Source organism: Xyrauchen texanus, chromosome 33 (assembly GCF_025860055.1).
Source record: "Xyrauchen texanus isolate HMW12.3.18 chromosome 33, RBS_HiC_50CHRs, whole genome shotgun sequence".
Taxonomy (NCBI): Eukaryota; Metazoa; Chordata; class Actinopteri; order Cypriniformes; family Catostomidae; genus Xyrauchen; species Xyrauchen texanus.
The window spans coordinates 12514172-12536223 of record NC_068308.1 but is presented as its reverse complement, the minus strand read 5'-3'; the positions used below and the strand labels follow the sequence as shown (position 1 = coordinate 12536223).

The 22052-nt window shown below is 40.4% G+C and overlaps 1 protein-coding gene across 1 annotated transcript; it reads right to left on the bottom strand.

The window, feature by feature from the left end:
* Positions 1-894: 894 nt before the first annotated feature.
* On the bottom strand, positions 895-2139 carry gngt2b (guanine nucleotide binding protein (G protein), gamma transducing activity polypeptide 2b). The gene is made up of 3 exons (XM_052103436.1): positions 1998-2139; positions 1398-1486; positions 895-1241 (listed from the first exon to the last, which is right to left on the bottom strand). The coding sequence occupies exons 2-3, from the start codon at positions 1479-1481 to the stop codon at positions 1116-1118; spliced, it is 210 nt and encodes a 69-aa protein (XP_051959396.1). The 5' UTR covers positions 1482-1486; positions 1998-2139; the 3' UTR covers positions 895-1115.
* Between the last annotated feature and the right edge of the window lie 19913 nt (positions 2140-22052).

Genomic DNA, 22052 nt, shown 5'->3' with positions numbered 1-22052 from the left:
AGGATAGTATTTGGGGAAAAAAGCCCCTCTGTTCATGCTAAAGGCCCTATAAAATAGAATGTTTTTTTAAGTGGGGGGAATAGATTTGTTATAGAATATGTTCTACATGGGCTCACATTGACTGATCCAATCACAATGGAGATTCATTTGTTTATAGAATACTTGAAATGTTATGAAATGCCTAATGTTTTTGCATTAGTTGATGCATTTTGCACTAAAACAATTTCCCCTACATCTACACAATATCACTATAACAATGTGGTATATTACCAGTAAAGAATATTCAACAATTTTACAGCAATTTACCAGGTTCCATGTATGTGGCTATTGCCAGCACAATACCTTACCAGTTGAACTACTGGTTAAGTTTCCCTCACCAGATCCACTCCACCATACAAGAGCTGCTGCTCATCCCAATTACTGGCTCTGTATTTAAATAAGAAGTGGGGCAGCGGTACTGAGTTGGAAATTAGCTTACAGGATGAAAGGTTCAATCCTGGGATGAGGATCAGTGAATGAGCTTAAGTTCTTGAAACACAGGAAGCAGATGCTCATCAGCAGGACAAAGAGGTCTGATGCCCAAATCTCATTATAACAGCAGCCAGTAAATGACCACACAGGAATGACTGATTCAGTCGACAGTACCTGCAGAGCTTTATGCATACAGACCTACTGTGTATGCACTAATGCAAGATAACATACACATGACCCCTTACACACACATCCCCAGCATCCTTTCTTAAATTTAGGAAGGAATACTTTCACCAGACTTCATTTCAATGAAATACGCCACCAGGAAAGGACCTGAAATCACTGAGCACTGTATAGGTTTGTGTTACGATCACCCATTTAAGGTCTATTGAAACAAGGAGATTCATGAGACTTTTGGTTACATTGCTAGTGGGTTTATTTTAAAAAGAGACAGATTACATCATATCACAAGATATATTGAATGACATGAGGGTGTCCCTTTTCTTTTCTGTATATTACTGTAACGACAGTGGATGCTAAAATCTTGCAGTGTTGTCCCGGATTCTTCACTAGAACAAATAATCCTTTGATATTTCATACAAAAGCAATTATTGAACATCACCCTGGTGCCCCCAGGGCCATTGCTACGTAATAATGCAGCCACCCTTCTCCTTGAATGGGTTCTTGTCCTCTGGGACGCCCTTGATCAGAGGATCTTCAGCAGACATCTCCTCAACATAAGCAATGATCTCTGGGGCTGTTGCTGATATCTAAAAAAAGAAAAGATAATTTATTAAACCTATCCTGCTCAAATAGATATTGGAATTGAACAAGTAACTAAACAGGATGCAGTTGTATTGTAATTGCTGACTTGGGTACTTGTTAATGGTGATGGAAGAACTATAGAGTTCAGGACAAGTTCTCACCGCTTTTCTGGGAGTGTTCACTTCTACTTTCAGCTGGTCCAGCTCCATCTTTAGGATGTCTTTATCTGACATGTCCCGAGCCATCCTGCCTAACCGAGACAAACGGATGAAACATAAGAGATTAGTGAAATTACGGTTGAAATTCTCTGTCAGCACAATAAAGTTACAAAAACAGTGACGGTCATTTTAAAGCAGTGATTTACTTCTGTACTGTTCAAATCACATCATATCAAATTAATATTGAGGCTTGTCTAAAACAAAGAATAATCCCAGAGAATGCATTTAGTGCCATCATACGTTAATGCAATGCTACTGGGTAGCACTTTTCAGAATACAAAGCCTATGGTTCCAAAGCAGCTTTTAAAACAACCTTTGGTCACCTCTCACTACCTTATTTTTTCTTCTTCTAAATGGTCCATTTGAGAAGATAAAAAGTTTCCTCAAATTACTGCCAACTAGCATGATATATGCCAGAATTCAGGCCTGATATATCTCAAAACTTAATGTTTCAGTCAAATTATTGTTGTGATTGATTTCCCATTGAACCATTCTGCAAATGTATCTTATATCTCAAATATTATGCAAAAATAACTTATTTACCTGTTGAATGGTGGGACTTCCAATAGTTAGAGAAATGTCCTGATGTCTCCTAGGAGATCATCAGCTGGGGATGTCTTCCTCCTCTCCTGCCCTCCTCCTTTCTGGACAGACTGAGCTCTGATCTCTCTGTCTTCTTTTTCACTCCTTCCCCCCTTGCTCTCTCAGGTGTAGGGATTTAACCTGGTGGGGATTGGGCTCTGATGTCATCAATCTCTTCTGATCTCATTAAGCCAATGAGTGGAAGTAAGATGTGGCCGTGAGGTGTTACCTCTAAAGTGCATTGGAATACTAGAAGAAAAGGACAGCACAACAGCACAAAAAATTGTGGATCTTTGGTGGCAACAAGGTGTAGAATACAGCCAGTGTGTTAAATCTGTAATTAACTAATAACTTACTTGTTGTGGAAGTCTAGTTGTGTTTAACACTATGCATCTTAGAAAGTATCTATACATGCAAACTGTGGCTTACGAGGTCAGTTTGACATGTAATCAACAAGCACGATGCAGAGCATTACTTTATCACAATCAGACCAGTAGAAGCAGTAAATATTAATTTCCTAAGTGAAATGCACTATGAGTGACATGAAAGAGAACTCAGACAGTCTGGAGCCATGCATGTTGCTCACTAGAGTTTTATGTTCCCTTCAGTTCAATTAAATATCTTGGGTTTTGTTAATAGATGCATTGATTTTGTAATATTCAAGATTTATCAATGCAAATTCTATTAATCACCAGCATGACAAATACTGGAAACTATATTTGAGTATTTATGAAGTGCATGAAGAGATAAGAAGTACACTTTTAGCTTCATGAAAACTGTGAATAAATCATGGGAATTATTAAGAAAGTTCTTTAAAAATAAATAATCTTGATGATGAGTGTTGTTCTGTTATGTGATTAAAGACCTGCCACCATAACTCTCCATTTACCAACATTATGTAATATCAGTGGTCCAGTGGTCCCAAAATATAGACCATTTTGCCAAATAGGTTCAAACTCGAGATTTAGAAACATTTTAAATTATATATATATAGTACAGTATTTTAGGTACACATATCTAGTAAAAAATATGTTTTAAAATTTGTATTTTCAGGAATGTTTTTCCTCTCCCCCAATTTGTCACTAGCAAAACACAGATATACAATAAACACAAAGGAATATATTTATCTATTAAAAATGTGTTTCCATCCCCCATCTAAAGAGTATTTTAATAAATTTTCTAGAAGATATTCACAGCCAAATCAATTAAAATGACAATTTTAACCAATTAAAAAATTCCATTTATAAGACTAATCCAAATCTAAATGCAAAATGTATCTGTAAAATACATCAGACTAATTTGAGAGTTGGTGAATAATGAAGATGGTCATTTTTATTAGGAACACTATGGTGCTAACAAAGTGCCCAATGTGGTCTTCTGCTGTTGTAGCACATCCACCTCCAGGTTTGATGTGTTGTGCATTCTGAGATGCTATTCTGCTCACTACAATTGTACAGAGTGGTTATCTGTGTTACCGCAGCCTTTCTGTAAGCTCGAAACAGTCTAGCCATTCTCCGTTGACCTCTCATCAACAAGGCATTTCTGTCCACAGAACTGTCGCTTGCTGGATGTTTTTTGTTTTTGGCACCATTCTAAGTAAATTCTAGAGACTGTTGTGTGTGAAAATCCCAGGAGATCAGCAGTTACAGAAATACTCAAACCAAACCATTTGGCACCAACAATCATGCCACACATAAACTTTGCAGACATTTATCCAGTTTACTAACATTGTTTTGGTTGGGGTCAATTTGACCTCAATTTGACCTTTCTGACCTTGTAGAAATAATCAGTAAAAGAAATCCAAAGAGACAATTGGCTGGTATGAACTTAAAGGTGCTTTAATCGATTTTAGCATTCTGAAGCTTTCACGTTATTGAGCCGTTGAATTAGCCACGACCACTCAATTCCAAGACCCCACCGTCCAAAGATAATTTTGAGACAAAGGGATGCATTTCCTTCACAAATGCTGAGGCCAATCAACATCACCTTCACCTAATCAGAATTTACACATGATTGTGCATCACTAACTGCTTTCAGAATAGAAACGGAAATACATTATTTAAATCCTTTTGACATTATAAAACGTTTAAGTTTCATGTTTAAAAATTGTGTTTTATTTATTTTAACAAAAAAGAAACCAATAAACAAATGAACAGTGCATTTTTTAAATAAATAAAATGCCACATTGTGTTATTATTTTATTTAAACTCATTTAAAATAACTGATCCAGCAAATTCACTTTAAAATTGCACAAGCATAAACCAGTTTCAAACAAAAAGCCAGGGGTTAAATTTTTATTTTTTAAAGTTTATTATAATAATTAAAAGCTTTTGTAGACTATGGAGATGAAGGGATGTCACATGTTCCTTTTACAAAAAGCTTCACTATGATGCTGCGCTGCTAAGCGCTATGGGGAACAATCCTAGTTGTGACCGAGCTGTGAATAATGTGTGTAACACATCAATGAACATTGACCGGAATTTATAGCCTCGGCTGATGTAATCATTAGATGCACCTGAGGCCAGGCTATAAATGGATGCGTCACCAGGTGTCGTCAGAAACTCTTTTTTCAGAGCGATTCTGTGGCTGTGTTTCACAAACCCTGTCAAAACTTTCTTTCCTCTGTTAGGAGTTAGAATTTGTTAGGCAGTGTGCAGTTAACCTTTTCTCTTTTCTCTTCTGTTTAGAAAATATTATATATATTTAAAAAAAAAAAGAAAAAAAGAGAGAATGACTGCATCAGTTTTTGCTCTGTTTGTTTGGGGGAAGAGCACGCTGCTCTCGCGTTGCAGCAGGGCGGGTGCAAGCACTGCGATTTGCTTTCAGGCAAAGTGCTTCGCACTCGTCTCGCTTGCTTCTGGGAGTCAGCACTCACGAAAAAAAAAAAGAGAGATCGTTCGTGGGGCTCTTGCATGGATTTGGCTGAGGAGCAAGAGACGGGTTTATCCCTTTCTCTCGCTCTCTCCCCAAACCCAGCTGGTCCTTCACATGATCATGAGGAGGATCGCGATTCTCTTCCCACATCCGAGCTTTCCATCCATGATAAAAAAATCTAGGGAGGAATTGCTCAATGTTGTTACTCGTGCAGTTGCCAGACTCCAGTTGGACTGGCCACGCGAAAAAGAGACCCCCCAAACCCTCCAAATTAGGGGATAGATTTTATTTTCCAGTCTAAGAAAGGGAACGCCTCATGAGTCCCTTCCCTTCTTTGATAACCTCCATGAAGAGCTTTCTCGCTCATGGAGGAACCCCTAAAAAAATATATTTTTTTAATTACAAAAAATTATATTCGACTATCATGGGTGCTGAGGCACGGGGGTATTCAGTGATGCCGCCAGTCGGAGAGACGCTGGCTGGCTATCTCTCGCCGGGCTCGGCATTGTCACTTAAGAAGCCCTCTCTCCCCTCAAAGCCTTGTAGGACAACCTTCACTTTAGTGGGAAGGGCTTATCAAGCAGCAGGTCAGGCTGGTGCTGCTCTGCACACTATGCTGTTTTACAGGCGTACCAGGCTGACCTTCTGGACGACCTGAGTGTGGGTTCTGCGCTTGACGAGCAAGCCTCAGACCCGCTTCGGTCCTGTCTGAAGGGAGGCTCAAAAGCAAAGCATGACGAGTCGTGCTACTCCTCCCAGGGATTGGGGACAGTCTCGCCGCCCTCGCCAGCCCCCAAAGCAAGACCTCAGGACTATAATTTCTAGTAAGCGAAAACCCTGATGGTCTTGCGCCTAGATTAGGGGGTAGCTCCCCTCGGGACGGGCGCGTGCTTCACTTCACCCCTCCTGGTACCCCCTCGAAGCCCCTCCATTCCCGCCACTTCTTGGTGTTTCGGGTTGCAGAGGCTTCCGTCAAAATTGGGTGTTTTCGCTGTTCCTGCACTTTATTCAGGACGCGAAACACTCGACAACCCCTCAACAGGAAGTGTTAAAATCTAATACCCATCTCAGAGATCCTGGCAGCGTGGAAACTTCTGCCTGATATATTCTTTTCTGTGGGTCTTATAAGGGTGTCAGGATTTTATTCACTCGGCGCTTTTCCGTGTTTCAACGGCATGTGAATTAAATCCTGACGCCCTTATAAGTGTCACTACCATAAACCGGATTTCTTTTTTATGTAAAAAAATAAATAAATAAAAAAAAACTCATTAAACTGGTTAAAGGGGCCATGGTATGTGTTCCCCTTCCAGAGAGAGTGTTAGGTTATTACACTAAATACTTCCCGTTTCCCATGGAGGGTGAGGGGTGGCGTCTGGCTTAGATCTTAAAGCTTGAACTGCCCGTGGGTGTTCAAGTCCTAGATGATGCCTATCAAGACGGTCGTGTCTCAAGCCCTACAACTCGTTTGGCTGGTCACCATCGATCTTATGATGCACTTCTATGCTTCATTTAGAAGTTCTGCCACAACATGGAAAGTTCCTGAGGTTCGCTTCCGGTCTTCCAGTGTCAGTCTTCCAGTGTCAGGTTCTTTCACTCGGCCTAGCCCTTTTTACCCGCACATTCACAATGCATGATGTAGCGCTGGCTCCTTGCGACTCCGGGGCATCTGCATTCTGAATTATGTAGACGACTGGCTGATCCTAGCGCAGTTCCAGGAACTGGCAGTTCAGCACAGGGACATCGTCTTAGCTCATCTGTTTCTCTGGGGTTGAGGCTCAACGCCAAGAAAAGCGTCCTCTCTCCCACTCAGAACACTGTCTATCGGGGCATCGTATGGAGTTCAAATCACAATGCGGGCACAACTGTCTCCCGCTAGGATTGAGTCCATTCAGATCACCCTGAGCAAAGTCAGGCTAGGTCAAGGTTGCACTGTTATCAGTATCAATGATTTCCAGGTCTCAGGGCGACCGCGTCCTCTGTGATCCCTCTGGACCTTCTGCTCATGAGACCGTTTTTGTTGTGGCCCAAAGCCAGGGGATTTCTTTCAAGGGCCAAAACCCCTAGGCTAATAAGGGTTATGCGCCTCAGGCTTCGTTCCCTTTTGATGTGGTTCAGACCCCGGTTTTCTGCCTTTGGTCCCACTCTAGGTGCGTCTTGTTGTCGCAGGCTGCAAACGACAGACGCCTCCCTGATGGGCGGGGCAGCAGCCTTAAGTGGTCGTCCAGCTTAAGGGGATAAGAGGGTTGTCAGCTCGGTTGTCACAGTCACTGTCTCGGGTTGATGGCTGTATTTCTGGCCCTGAAATACCTCCTCCTGAGGCTGCCATGTATTGGTGCGGGTGGACAATACAGCGGTAGCCTCTTCCATAAATCATCAAGGAGACCCACGTTCTTGTCAGCTGTATTTCTGACGCGTCACTCAGGTCAGTTATATCCCTGGATGCCCGTATGTGGGAGCAGATTTACTGTCCAGACAGAAAATACCAATGGGGGATTTAAAAACTCCACCCTAAGGTAGTAGTTGCCCAGAGTTCGCCAGCATGGGTTTTTGTCTCTAACTGATAGCGCCGCACTGGCCGAACAGGGCTTGGTTCTCGGAGCTAATCTCTTCCCTCGACAGCTCGCCTTGGGCGATTCCGAACAGGAAGGATCTTCTATGTCAGGCACAGGGCAATATTTCATCCCTGCCCCGAATTGTGGAATCTTTCATGTTTGGCCCCTAAGGGTACCAACTGAGGGACACAGGGCTTTCTCCTGAGGTTATTGAGACCTTTTTAAATGCCTGGCTTTTTCCACTTGGAACAAGTTTGGGTGAGATCTTAGGGCAGAAGAGGACCTCTTCGCCTCTATGAATAGCACAATGTCTCCTCTACTTCTCCCTGAAATCACCCAGCCCCCTTGGGTCTGGACGTTAAGACACATACATGACCCAGAATGCGTTTGTATGCGTTTCTTTCCCCAGTTTCTCTGCTCCCGGGAGTCTTGGCAATGTTCACCAGCAAGGGTCTTGCCTCCTTTTAATGGCACTGCGCTGGCCAAACAGGATATGTTTCTCGGAGTTAATACCTCTCCTCGACGGCTCGCCTTGGGCGATTCCGAACAGGGAGGACCTTCTCATCCATGGCCCGAATTGTGAAACCTTTAATGTCTGCCCCCTAAGGGTACCAAATGAGGTTCACAGGGTTTTATCTTGAGGTTATCGAGACCATTTCAAGTGCTAGGGCTCCCTCCATTTGGAACTGATCTGGGTAGATTTTTCAGGGCAGAAGAGGACCTCTTCGCCTCCGTTGATAGCGCAATGTCGCCTCTACTTCTTCCCGAGTCGCCCAGTCCCCCCCCCTCAGGGGGGGGCTGATCGTAGTGATGCATACATAGCACAAATGCGCCTGCATGCGTTTCCTTCTACTATAGTTCATATTACAGAACCAGCTAACTGCCAGTTTGCTTCAGTTCTGTATTTTCTGTAGAAAGAACTGTCAGCGGGCACTTGCCTCGCCACTGCCAGGTTCTATGTGGCCACTGTGGTTTGCCACGGCTTGGCTGGCGGGGTGCCCTCTAAGAGGCATCTTCATTATTGCCCGGGCCTACGAGGCACGCGGTCAAGCTTCGTCAGTAGGTTTTAGGACGCACTCTACCAGAGGGCTCTCCACCTCTAAAACCTTGGCTAGAGGTCTCCCTCTGCAGCAAGTTTGTGATGCGGCAGGTTGTCCTCTCCGCACACATTCATTGGACTTTTATAGTTTGGATGTTCTGCACTCCGAGATCTTATGCCCTTGAGTCGACATCTCCGCTCATGCCTGAACAAGTTTGTGATGTGGCAGGCTGGTCCTCTCCGCACACATTCATAAAAATGTAAAGGTTTAAATGTTTATGCTACTCCGGGCTCTTATGCCCTTGAGTCGACATCTCAAGCTCATGTCTGAGACCTCTCGCATTTTTGTGAGTACACTGCACAACCGTGGGTATTGCGTTCCCCATAGCGCTTAGCAGCGCTTAGCAGCAGCGCAGCATCATAGTGAAGCTTTTTGTAAAGGGAACGTCTCGGGTTACATGTGTAACCCTTGTTCCCTGAAAAAAGCGGAAAGAGATGCTGCGCTTTTTGCTGCACTGGGACGTCCCAGGACTGCTCTTCAAAAAGAAGTATCTGACGACACCTGGTGACGCATCCATTTATAGCCTGGCCTCAGGTGCATCTAATGATTACATCAGCCGAGGCTATAAATTCCGGTCAATGTTCATTGACATGTTACACACATTATTCACAGCTCGGTCACAACTACGATTGTTCCCCATAGCACTTAGCAGTGCAGCATCTTGTTCCGCTTTTTTAAGGGTACAAGGGTTACACATGTAACCCGAGACATTTTTGTTTTGCAGTTAGCAGATTGCAGTTGCAGCTGGTTTAATTTACACTAATGCTACATTCCATTCAAGTTGGATGTGGGATATTCCTACTTGATATCTCAGATTTCTGACCATAAATGCATTCCATTGCCAAATAATCGGAAGATGATGTTTCAGGAAACAAAACTGCACTGCTCCCATTAGCTTAGCAGGTGTTTGACTGTCACTAGAGATGTCTCCTAGCAACCCAATTCATAATTGACCATGTTTTGAACACCTAGTACTCTCCTAACGTTTGTTAAACACGCTTTAATTTCATGTAATGTAGGAACTTTGACTTATTTATCAATATTATTTAATAAAAGCGAATGTTTATCAATTATTTTGTACATCTTTCTAGGTGCCAACATGTTTGTGTGACATCATGCACATGCATCTCTGCAAAATCTGAGTTTAATATTTCAGCACGACTTTCCAAGTTGGAATTCTGACTTCAAGTAGCATTCCATTTCAATTTAACAGTAGGACCTTTTAAAGTCCAACTCTCTGAGTTGACAAAATGCAGCATAAATTACACTTAGCAAACCTCCATATTTGTTATGTAAGCTCTGATGGTTCTGATGTTGTGTCGAAGTCTGTTCCCCCTATGTTTTACCGGGTAGTGTTCCCCTTAGTGCTGTTCAACATTAAACATAGGGGGAACAGATTTTTCCCTCTATGTTTAATTTTTAACTGTGCTTTTGAAGCATGTTCCCCTATGTTCCCCTTAGGTTAGTGTCAAAGTCTGTTACCCCCATATTTAATGTTTAATGGTTAAATGGGAAACACCATCAGGGGAAACATAGGGGGTTGTGTCAAATCTGTTCTCCCTATGTTTCCCCTTTGCTGAAGTCTGTTTCCCCTTTGTCGAAGTCTGTTCCTCCTTTGTCAAAGTCTGTTACCCCCTATGATTTATGTTTAATGGTAATACGGGGAAAACTAACCGGGGAACATAGGGGGTTGTGTCGAAGTCTGTTTTCCCTATGTTATGTTTCCCCTTTGTCAAAGTCTGTTCTCCCTATGTTTTCCCTTTTTTGAAGTCTGTTCTTCATATGTTTTCCCTTTGTCGAAGTCTGTTTTCCCTATGTTATGTTTCCCCTTTGTCGAAGTCTGTTCTCCCTATGTTCCCCTTTGTCGAAGTATGTTTCCCCTTTGTCAAAGTCTGTTCTTCCTATGTTTTCCCTTTGTCGAAGTCTGTTCTTCCTATGTTTTCCCTTTGTCAAAGTCTGTTCTTCCTATGTATCTCCTTTGTCGAAGTCTGTTCTCCCTAGGTTTCCTTTTGTCGAAGTCTGTTCTCCCTATGTTTCCCCTTTGTCGAAGTCTGTTCTCCCTATGTTTCCCCTTTGTCGAAGTCTGTTCTTCCTATGTTTTCCCTTTGTCGAAATCTGTTCTTTATATGGTTCCCCTTTGTCGAAGTCTGTTCTTCCTATGTTTCCCCTTTATCGAAGTCTGTTCTTCCTATGTTTTCCCTTTGTCGAAGTCTGTTCTTCCTATGTATCTCCTTTGTCGAAGTCTGTTCTCCCTATGTTTCCTTTTTGTCGAAGTCTGTTCTCCCTATGGTACTCCTTTGTTGAAATCTGTTTCCCCTTTGTAGAAGTCTGTTTCTCCTTTGTCTAAGTCTGTTCTCCCTATGTTTCCCCTTTGTGGGAGTCAGTTCGCCATATGTTCCCCTTTGTCGAAGTTTGTTACCCCTGTGTTTTATGTTTAACAGTAATAAGGGGAACACTAACCGGGGAACATAGGGGGTTGTGTCGAAGTCTGTATTCCCTATGTTATGATTCCCCTTTGCAGAAGTCTGTTCTCCCTATGTTTCCCCTTTGTCGAAGTCTGTTCCTATTGTCGAAGTCTGTTCTCCCCATGTTCTCCTTTGTCGAAGTCAGTTTATACTTTGCCGAAGTCTGTTCCTCTTTGTTGAAGTCTGTTCTCCCTATGTTTCTTTTTTGTTGAAGTCTGTTTTCCCCATGTTTCCCCTTTGTTAAAATCTGTTTCTATTTATCGAAATCTGTTCTCCCTATGTTTCCCCTTTGCCGAAGTCTGTTCCTCTTTGTCAAAGTGTGTTCTCCCTATGTTTCCCCTTTGTCAAAGTCTGTTCCTATTTGTCTAAATCTGTTCTCCCTATGTTTCCCTTTGTCGAAGTCTGTTCTCCCTATGTTTCCCCTTTGTCGAAGACTGTTCCCTCTATGTTTCCTTTCCCCTTTGTCGAAGTCTGTTCCCTTTATGTTTAATGGCGCTACAGAGAAAACTAACTGGGGAAACATAGGGGGAACAGAGTTCGACAACACCAGTCCGCATGGCAGTGAAGTGTCCATCTGTTTGAAAATACACTGAAAAAAACTATTTGTTGTTTAAAATTAATTCAGTTGTGGACACTGGTTCCACAAAATAAAAATTTGTTTCTTTGATATGAAATTAAAATGTAGGCTCTACTCAGATATTTTGTGTATAGAAAACCTAAATTAACTGAGTTAACCTAACTTAAATTGAATTTGTTCAAATAAATATTTAACCTTGCAGCTTGTTGCTAGCAAGCAATAAACACATTAGCATATTATATATATATATATATACACACTCACCTAAAGGATTATTAGGAACACCTGTTCAATTTCTCATTAATGCAATTATCTAATCAACCAATCACATGGCAGTTGCTTCAATGCATTTAGGGGTGTGGTCCTGGTCAAGACAATCTCCTGAACTCCAAACTGAATGTCAGAATGGGAAAGAAAGGTGATTTAAGCAATTTTGAGCGTGGCATGGTTGTTGATGCCAGACGGGCCGGTCTGAGTATTTCACATTCTGCTCAGTTACTGGGATTTTCACGCACAACCATTTCTAGGGTTTACAAAGAATGGTGTGAAAAGGGAAAAACATCCAGTATGCGGCAGTCCTGTGGGCAAAAATGCCTTGTTGATACTAGAGGTCAGAGGAGAATGGGCCGACTGATTCAAGCTGATAGAAGAGCAACTTTGCCTGAAATAACCACTCGTTACAACCGAGGTATGCAGCAAAGCATTTGTGAAGCCACAACACGCACAACCTTAAGGAGGATGGGCTACAACAGCAGAAGACCCCACCAGAAACCACTCATCTCCACTACAAATAGGAAAAAGAGGCTACAATTTGCAAGAGCTCACCAAAATTGGACAGTTGATGACTGGAAAAATGTTGCCTGGTCTGATGAGTCTCGATTTCTGTTGAGACATTCAGATGGTAGAGTCAGAATTTGGCGTAAACAGAATGAGAACATGGATCCATCATGCCTTGTTACCACTGTGCAGGCTGCTGGTGGTGGTGTAATGGTGTGGGGGATGTTTTCTTGGCACACTTTAGGCCCCTTAGTGCCAATTGGGCATCGTTTATATGCCACGGCCTACCTGAGCATTGTTTCTGACCATGTCTATCCCTTTATGGCCACCATGTACCCATCCTCTGATGGCTACTTCCAGCAGGATAATGCACCATGTCACAAAGCTCGAATCATTTCAAATTGGTTTCTTGAACATGACAATGAGTTCACTGTACTAAAATGGCCCCCACAGTCACCAGATCTCAACCCAATAGAGCATCTTTGGGATGTGGTGGAACGGGAGCTTCGTGCCCTGGATGTGCATCCCACAAATCTCCATCAACTGCAAGATGCTATCCTATCAATATGGGCCAACATTTCTAAAGAATGCTTTCAGCACCTTGTTGAATCAATGCCACGTAGAATTAAGGCAGTTCTGAAGGCGAAAGGGGCTCAAACACAGTATTAGTATGGTGTTCCTAATAATCCTTTAGGTGAGTGTAGACCAGCACGTACTACACCACCCAGCCCCTGGCTGTCTGACGTCCTTCGTGAACATCAGACTGACCTCAGGACGCCTGACATGAGATGGTAGAAATCTAAAGATCCAGCAGATCTAGGTAAATATCAGCTTCTGCTTGCAACTTTCTCAGATAACGTTAAAGCTGCAAAAACCTCCTATTACCAGACAAAGATCAACAGCACCAACATCTCTCCTCCCCCTTCACCACCTGACACATCACTGACAGCAGATATATTTGCCACATTTTTTACTAATAAGGTTACAACCATCAGCAATACATTCACAGCACCACACTCTGTCAAACACCTGTCTCCTGTATGCAACTCTTCTTTTTCTATGTTCTCTTCTCTGACTGACACTGAGGTCTCTAAACTCCACCTCGGCAACCACCTCACCACTTGTTCCCTTGACCCCATTCCTTCTCACCTTCTCCAGGCCATCTCTCCATCCATCTTACCTGGACTCACACAAATAATTAACACGTCTCTACTTACAGGCACTTCTCCAACTACAGTTAAGCAGGCTAGAGTTACCCTGCTGCTGAAGAAACCTGCACTTAACCCCCACACAGTTTGAACACTACAGACCAGTCTCTCTCATCCCATTCATGGCAAAAACACTTAAAAGGGCAGTTTTCAATGAAATCTCTCACAGAACAAGCTGCTGGATGACCATCAGTCAGGCTTCAAAAGTGGACACTCCACTGAGACTTCCCTGCTGTCTGTCATGGAGTCACTGAGACAGGCATAAATTGAATCCAGATCATCCATTCTGATTCTCCTGGACCTTTCTGCCGCCTTTGACACAGTCAATTATCAGATCCTACTCTCCACCCTCTCTACTCTGGGCATTACAGGAACGGTGCTTGACTGGTTTAACTCCTATCTCTCAGGTAGGTCTTTCAAGGTAGCCTGGAGAGGGGAGGTATCCAAGCCACATCAGTTACTTACTGGGGTACCTCAGGGATCAGTGCTTGGGTCACTTCTCTTCTCTATATACACAACATCACTGGGACCCATCATTCAGTCACATGGTTTCTCTTACCACTGCTACGGCGATGACACGCAACTCTACTTGTCTTTCCAGCCCAACGATGCCACATTGACTGCTCGAATTGCTGCCTACCTGGCAGACATCTCGGCCTGGATGAAGCAACACCACATAAAACTCAACCCAGCCAAGACCGAACTTCTTGTCTTTCCAGCCAGCCCTGCTGTTGAACACAACATCACCGTGCAGCTGGGTACAACTACAGTATCGCCTTCCAAAAGGGTCAGAAATCTAGGGGTAACCATCGATAACAAGCTAAAATTCACAGACCACATCCCAAAGACTGCAAGATCATGTAGATTTACACTCTACAATATCAGGACGATAAGACCCTTCCTCTCTGAACATGCCACACAACTGCTTGTTCAGTCACTTAACTAGACTGGACTACTGTAACTCTCTCATTGCAAGCCTTCCTGCATGTGCAATTAGATCTCTGCAAATGATCCAGAATGCAGCAGCACGTCTGGTCTTTATTGAACAAAAGAGAGCACGTTACACCACTCTTTGTTTTTCTCCACTGTCTGCCTGTTGATGCACGTATTAAATTCAAGCTTCTGATGCTGGCATACAAAACAGTCACTGGTTCTGCTGCAGCATACTTAAAATAATTTACTACACAAAAACTACACGCCAAACAGATGCCTGCGGTCGGCTAAGGAACGTCACCTTGTCGTACCAACACAAAGAGGCACCAAAACACTTTCAGATTCATCATATCATGTTGGTGGAATGGCCTTCCAAACTCCATCCGTGAAGCAGACTCACTCTCTGGCTTAAAAAAATTACTTAACCAGTCACAAAAAATAAAAAAAAATAAAAACAATTCTTGTTGCATTTTAATCTGTTTTGAATACTATTCTGATGCTAGTGAAAATTTGTAGTATGGCACTTTTTGTACCACTGTCTCCTTAAGATGATTCGCTTATGTTTTCCTCTATTGTAAGTCGCTTTGGATAAAAGTGTCTGCCAAATGAATAAATGTAAATGTGTATATATATGTATATATTATTAAATTAAATATATATATATTGTAATTAAATATGTATTTAATTTGAATACTGCAGCATCGAATTAAATACATGGTGTCCCGATTAATTAATCACGATTAATCACACATACAAATATTTGCTGAGAAAGCCCTCATATAACAATAATTCAATATATAATGATTAAATAATTATACATAGTTTTCATTAAATATAAAAAAAAAATAAAAATATATATATATATATATATATATATATATATATATATATATATATATATATATATATATATATATCAATTTAAAATATTCAGATAATTAAAATGCATTACATTCTTGTGGCAGAAGAGTTCATCATTGATAAGACGATACAAAAAGCGGCTTTAGAATACAATGTATTTACTACCATATTATTGATCATAAGTCAATCATTGGCATACAGTTCACAGCAATCCATTTAACAAGTGAATTTGTCAATCAGTTCGAGATTTATTATGAGGGCTTGTTTAAGGACCTGTCAATTTACACCTGCGTCAGACTTTTTTTTTTTTTTTTTGAAACAAGCCCATACATAGTACACAATAATACAGATATATTTTACAATAATGCCAAGACATTATATTCATTACATAGTGCAATGCTTTTCAATCCTTTGGAGTTGTTGGAGGTACAAAGAGTATTTAAATAATATTTCATGTCTTTACAAAAAAGTGCAAATAGGGGCTTTATAGACATAAATTTACACTTATGTATAAAAAACTTGGCAAGAACAATAAACAGATTAATCAGAAAATATTAACTTAAGTTATCAAAACTGTGAAAACCAAATAAAACGTCTTTATAAAGCAAAGAAAAACTAGTTACAATAAATGTACGTACAAACAAACAACATTTTCTCCAAAATACTACAGCGTGGGCACATTCCCAAAAAAGGTGAGGGGCAGATTAATCTACAGCATTACAGAAGGAGCAAAGTGGATCTATTTTAGGAAGCATGTTTCTTAAATAAACTGGGTAAAAATGGTGTAACAGTTTAAAGGACACCTCCTTAACCTTGTTGGTAATTAAATATTTGTGAGGTAAAGACCATACGACCAGCGTCAGACATGCTTGTGTTGCGTCTCGGGTGTGTTGCGGCATAAAAGTAAAACGTTTAGGTCACTGTGTCAAGTTAAATATAGTTTAATACTCAATCTTTAAACACATCTTGAGATCCCTTGGTTCTCACGTTTATGTTGTGTGTCCCCTGAAAAGTTGTTAATGTTTTGTTCACTGTAATAAACTGCGTGTTGCTCACACAGCTGAAATTTCACTTACTGCCCTCTGGAGTAAACAGGTGGTACTACAAGCTTGAATCTCTCAGGAAAGCATTGTGATTAAATGCGTAAATTTTTTTAACGCGTTATTTTTGGTAAAATTAATCGCACGATATTAACACGTTAAATTGACAGCCCTAATATATATATATATACACACTCACCTAAACGATTATTAGGAACACCATACTAATACTGTGTTTGACCCCCTTTCGCCTTCAGAAGTGCCTTAATTCTACGTGGCATTGATTCAACAAGGTGCTGAAAGCATTCTTTAGAAATGTTGGCCCATATTGATAGGATAGCATCTTGCAGTTGATGGAGATTTGTGGGATGCACATCCAGGGCATGAAGCTCCCGTTCCACCACATCCCAAAGATGCTCTATTGGGTTGAGATCTGGTGACTGTGGGGGCCATTTTAGTACAGTGAACTCATTGTCATGTTCAAGAAACCAATTTGAAATGATTAAAGCTTTGTGACATGGTGCATTATCCTGCTGGAAGTAGCCATCAGAGAATGGGTACATGGTGGCCATAAAGGGATGGACATGGTCAGAAACAATGCTCAGGTAGGCCGTGGCATTTAAACGATGCCCAATTGGCACTAAGGGGCCTAAAGTGTGCCAAGAAAACATCCCCCACACCATTACACCACCACCACCAGCCTGCACAGTGGTAACAAGGCATGATGGATCCATGTTCTCATTCTGTTTACGCCAAATTCTGACTCTACCATCTGAATGTCTCAACAGAAATCGAGACTCATCAGACCAGGCAACATTTTTCCAGTCTTCAACTGTCCAATTTTGGTGAGCTCTTGCAAATTGTAGCCTCTTTTTCCTATTTGTAGTGGAGATGAGTGGTACCCGGTGGGGTCTTCTGCTGTTGTAGCCTATCCGCCTCAAGGTTGTGCATGTTGTGGCTTCACAAATGCTTTGCTGCATACCTCGGTTGTAACGAGTGGTTATTTCAGGCAAAGTTGCTCTTCTATCAGCTTGAATCAGTCGGCCCATTCTCCTCTGACCTCTAGCATCAACAAGGCATTTTCAGCCCACAGGACTGCCGCGATACTGGATGTTTTTCCTTTTCACACCATTCTTTGTAAACCCTAGAAATGGTTGTGCGTGAAAATCCCAGTAACTGAGCAGATTGTGAAATACTCAGACCGGCCCGTCTGGCACCAACAACCATGCCACGCTCAAAATTGCTTAAATCACCTTTCTTTCCCATTCTGACATTCAGTTTGGAGTTCAGGAGATTGTCTTGACCAGGACCACACCCCTAAATGCATTGAAGATGCCATGTGCCATGTGCCATGTGCTAACTGCCATGTGATTGGTTGATTAGATAATTGCATTAATGAGAAATTGAACAGGTGTTCCTAATAATCCTTTAGGTGAGTGTGTGTGTATGTATGTATATATATATATATATATATATATATATATATATATATATATATATATATATATATATATATAAATTTTACGCAATTAATTGCAATGCCCCCGGACCTCAATAAGGAAGATTCCTGAGAAATGCAAGCTTGCAGTACCACCTGTTTACTCTAGAGGGCAGTAAGTGAAATTTCAGGTGTATGAGCAACGCGCAGTTTATACAGTGAAGAAAACACCTCAGTAGGAAGAACAACACAAACATGAGTTACATTCTTGCGTTCAAAACACTCGAAGGAGCACAAATGCGAACTAAGGGATCTCAAGATGTGTTTAAAGATTGAGTATTAAACTATATTTAACTTCACACAGTGACCTAAACATTTTATGTTTATGACGCAACGCACCCGAGACACGACACAAGCATGTCTGACTCAGATGTAAATTGACGGGTCCTTAAACAAGCACTCATGATAAATCTCCAACTGATTGACAAATTAACTTGTGAAATGGATTGCTGTGAACTGTGTGCCAATGATTGACTTATGATCAATAATATGGTAGTAAACAATACATTGTATTCTAAAGCCGCTTTTTGTATTTTCTCATCAATGATGAACTCTTCTGCCACAAGAATGTAATGTATTTTAATTACCTGAATATTTTTTCATTTTATATATATATGTGTATATATATGTATAACTATATATTGATATAAATATGTATAATCATTATATGTTGAATTATTGTTATATAAGGGGCTTTCTCAGCAAATATTTGTATATGCGATTAAATGCGATTAATCACAATTAATCGGGACACCATGTAATTAATTTGATAAACAATTGTAATTGACTGACAGCCCTAATATATATATCTTTTTGTGCTGTGTAAGAAGTATGATACTGCTGAGTTTACAGATTCCCAATCAGTAATTACAATGACAGGTACTTTTGGCAGTCAGTCACTGACATCATGACCCAATAAAGAACTCGGCTCAGGATTACACTAACTCTAATCTACAGTACTTAATAACTGCAATGCTTTCTCACATTGCAATGTTGGAAAAAGAAAACTGGGCTGCTATCCACTGAGATTCTTTCAGGGCAATTACAAAAAACAATCCAGTTTAAAAATGCAATTTTTTAAATTCTTTTAAATGGACGCATGTGGGTATGAATTCACTCTAAACTACATTTTTGTTTTCACCCGTACTTTTTAATTACTTGCCTTTTTGTAATTATGTGTTGAAATCCTGTATAGCTTTGACAGTGTGCTTTTTAGAAACTGTGTTTGGTTGTTCACTGCATAAGCTTGTTGTGGCCTCACCTGTAAGCCGGTTTCTGGGGATCTAAGTTAGGCCCCTTTGTCAAGGATTAGCGACAGGGACCTTGAAGCTCTGATTCGTGATGAGTGACTTTATAGCTTCATTACAATGAAGAGCTTCTAGAAGCTCCTACTGCAGTGCATCATGCAAGGACACAAAGTGATGTTTACTTTTGTAACTATTACATTTTGAAGCTACTGTTGACTGAATTATACAGCAATAATTACAGACATCTGACACCTGGTAGTCACCTAAAGTATACTTGGATTTTGTTTGGGAAAATTATAAAAAAATAAGAAAATAAAAAGCTCATGGTAAAGATTTACTGTAGCACTTTCATCAGGAAATATGCAAGTTATACATAAATACATACAACTCCAATGGCATGCAATAGTTCATAATAAACCAATAATTTCTACTGCTAAATAAATAGTAGTGTAGATCTTTACTATATTATATTATAAAGAGATTAAAGTGATGCTATTTAATGTTTTGCATGTCTTATTTATATCCATTAATAAAGTAATAAAATGATCACAATAAGGGTGTGGGGTATATGTAAAGAGGTAATGCAATGGAAATTAGTCATTAATGAACCCAAAGCAATAAGGACAAGTCTATATCTTCCTTAGAAGGAATGTGTTTCCTCCACTTCTACTTAACAGTGTTCATCTTTCACCAGTTTCATAGTGTTCAAAGTGTCAATGTCAATTTAATCTCCAAATCAATATTATGGCTCAACATTTATTTTTTAATTATTAAGTTACATCTCAGAGAATTTTGCAATATATTTTTATATAAAAATATTTATTTAATCGACTATTAATAGTATATAATCTATATAATCTCTGGGTGGGAGATTAACATCATAAGGAATATTTGAATTTCAGTGTGCTCTGTTGTTGCACTTTTTACTATTGAACAATAGATGGCAGTACAGCATTCCTCTTATCAATTCAATTCAATTCAATTCAAAGGGGCTTTATTGGCATGAATGTAAAGAATACAATATTGCCAAAGCAGAGGCTGTGTAAAAAATAACTACACCTTAATCTATACATTTAGTTTAACAAATTTAACAAATATAAAAAATAAATACAAAACAGGTTCAGAACTGCTGAAGACCACAGCGTTTAAATAACTGAAGAGAACTGACATATACTGACACATAAATGAATATACACACATACACTGAGGGTCACTGTGGTGAACATTGGGGTGACACACGGGGGTAAAACACATAACACAGATTCACCCACTGTCTCTCAGACTGTGACACGTTAAAACGTATCTTGCAGCCAGTGCTGCTGTGTGTCCCTCTCCAAGTATTATGTTCATTTGTTCTTGTTCTGTCATGGTTATAAATTTGTTTATGCTGTGTGTTAATTTATGCATATAAATGTCCCTTGTATTTTTAAATTGTGGGTAGTGAAGGAGAAAGTGCACCTCTGTCTCAACCTCACCTGTTGTACAGTGAGCACACACCCTTTCTTCTCTGGGTAACCATGTTTTTCTGTGTCTGCCTCTCTCGATGGCGAGACTGTGCTCACTCAGCCTGTACCCAGCAAACAGGGGACGTCCCCCGGACGTTGTGAACGTCTACTTAGGTCCGCATTTGGTCCGGTTCATAACGTTCGCTGGGGGACGTTCCGAGGACGTCCGCATTTGGTCCGGTTTATAACGTTCGCGGGGGGACGTTCCGTGGACGTCCGCATTTGGTCCGGTTTATAACGTTCGCGGGGGGACATTCCGTGGACGTCCGCATTTGGTCCGGTTTATAACGTTCGCGGGGGGACTTTCCGTGGACGTCCGCATTTGGTCCGGTTTATAACGTTCGCGGGGGGACGTTTCGTGGACGTCCGCATTTGGTCCGGTTTATAACGTTCGCGGGGGGGACATTCCAAGAACGTCCGCATTTGGTCCGGTTTATAACGTTCGCTGGAGGGCATTCCAAGGACGCCCAATTACCTAGTAATGTTTTTTTTTTTTTTTGACATTACTATGGTTTTAATGCATTAAACCATAGTAATGTAAGGAAAAACATGTCTATTTGTGGAAATGGTTTTACCAATAAAAAAAAAAAGTTATATGTAACAAATCATGTTTCTTAAGAATGGTTTAGAAACTACTCAATATTCTGTAAAACATGGCCTTAATATTGATCCTTTACTGATTGTATTACAATGATCCAACTAAACCTGATTTCACTATTTAAAATGAATAAAAAGATATGATACAATGCAATTGTTTTCATTAAATAATTTCCACCACCATTACTATATGACTTAATTAGGGTCAATTTAATGTGTTGCATAATCTAAATCACAATGCACACAAAATCAGGCAATAGTGCACCACCATTGTGCAGTTATAGATTAACTGATTAAAACAATGACAATAAAAATTAAGAACAATGTTAATGTGTTTTTTTAATTCAGAATCTTTGCAAATTTCCATCAATGAAGTACTATAAAATAAATAATTGTTGCATATCCACACAAACACATTCAATTAAGAAAAAACAAACTTGAATGTACAACTATAGCCCAAATAGAAAACGTTTATTATTGCTAAGGGTTCAAAATGTAAGCAAAGCTGAATGAAAACAGAAATGCAGAATGACAGGTCCTGAATCAGATGCAAGCAATGACTTCCAAACAGCAAGTGCAGGAGAGGCTGACCAAAAAGGATGGGAACAAGTCCAATGCTGAAATTGCTGGAAAAGAAAAATGAAAAAGATACAGGTAAGACATGCATCCTCATGTAAACTTCGGCAATTTCACATTCTACACCCATCATTTCAATTGACAAACTGTTGGTCAGGCTGCAAAGTAAGGTATTTTTTGTCCCAATTATAAAAATGATAATATGA

Excerpts from the sequence above, each read along its gene's own strand:
- gngt2b (XM_052103436.1), bottom strand. The coding sequence starts at position 1,481 with ATGGCTCGGGACATGTCAGATAAAGACATCCTAAAGATGGAGCTGGAC. Across the intron at positions 1,242-1,397 it reads TGAACACTCCCAGAAAAGCG|ATATCAGCAACAGCCCCAGA; the intron begins GTGAGAACTTGT and ends TTCTTTTTTTAG.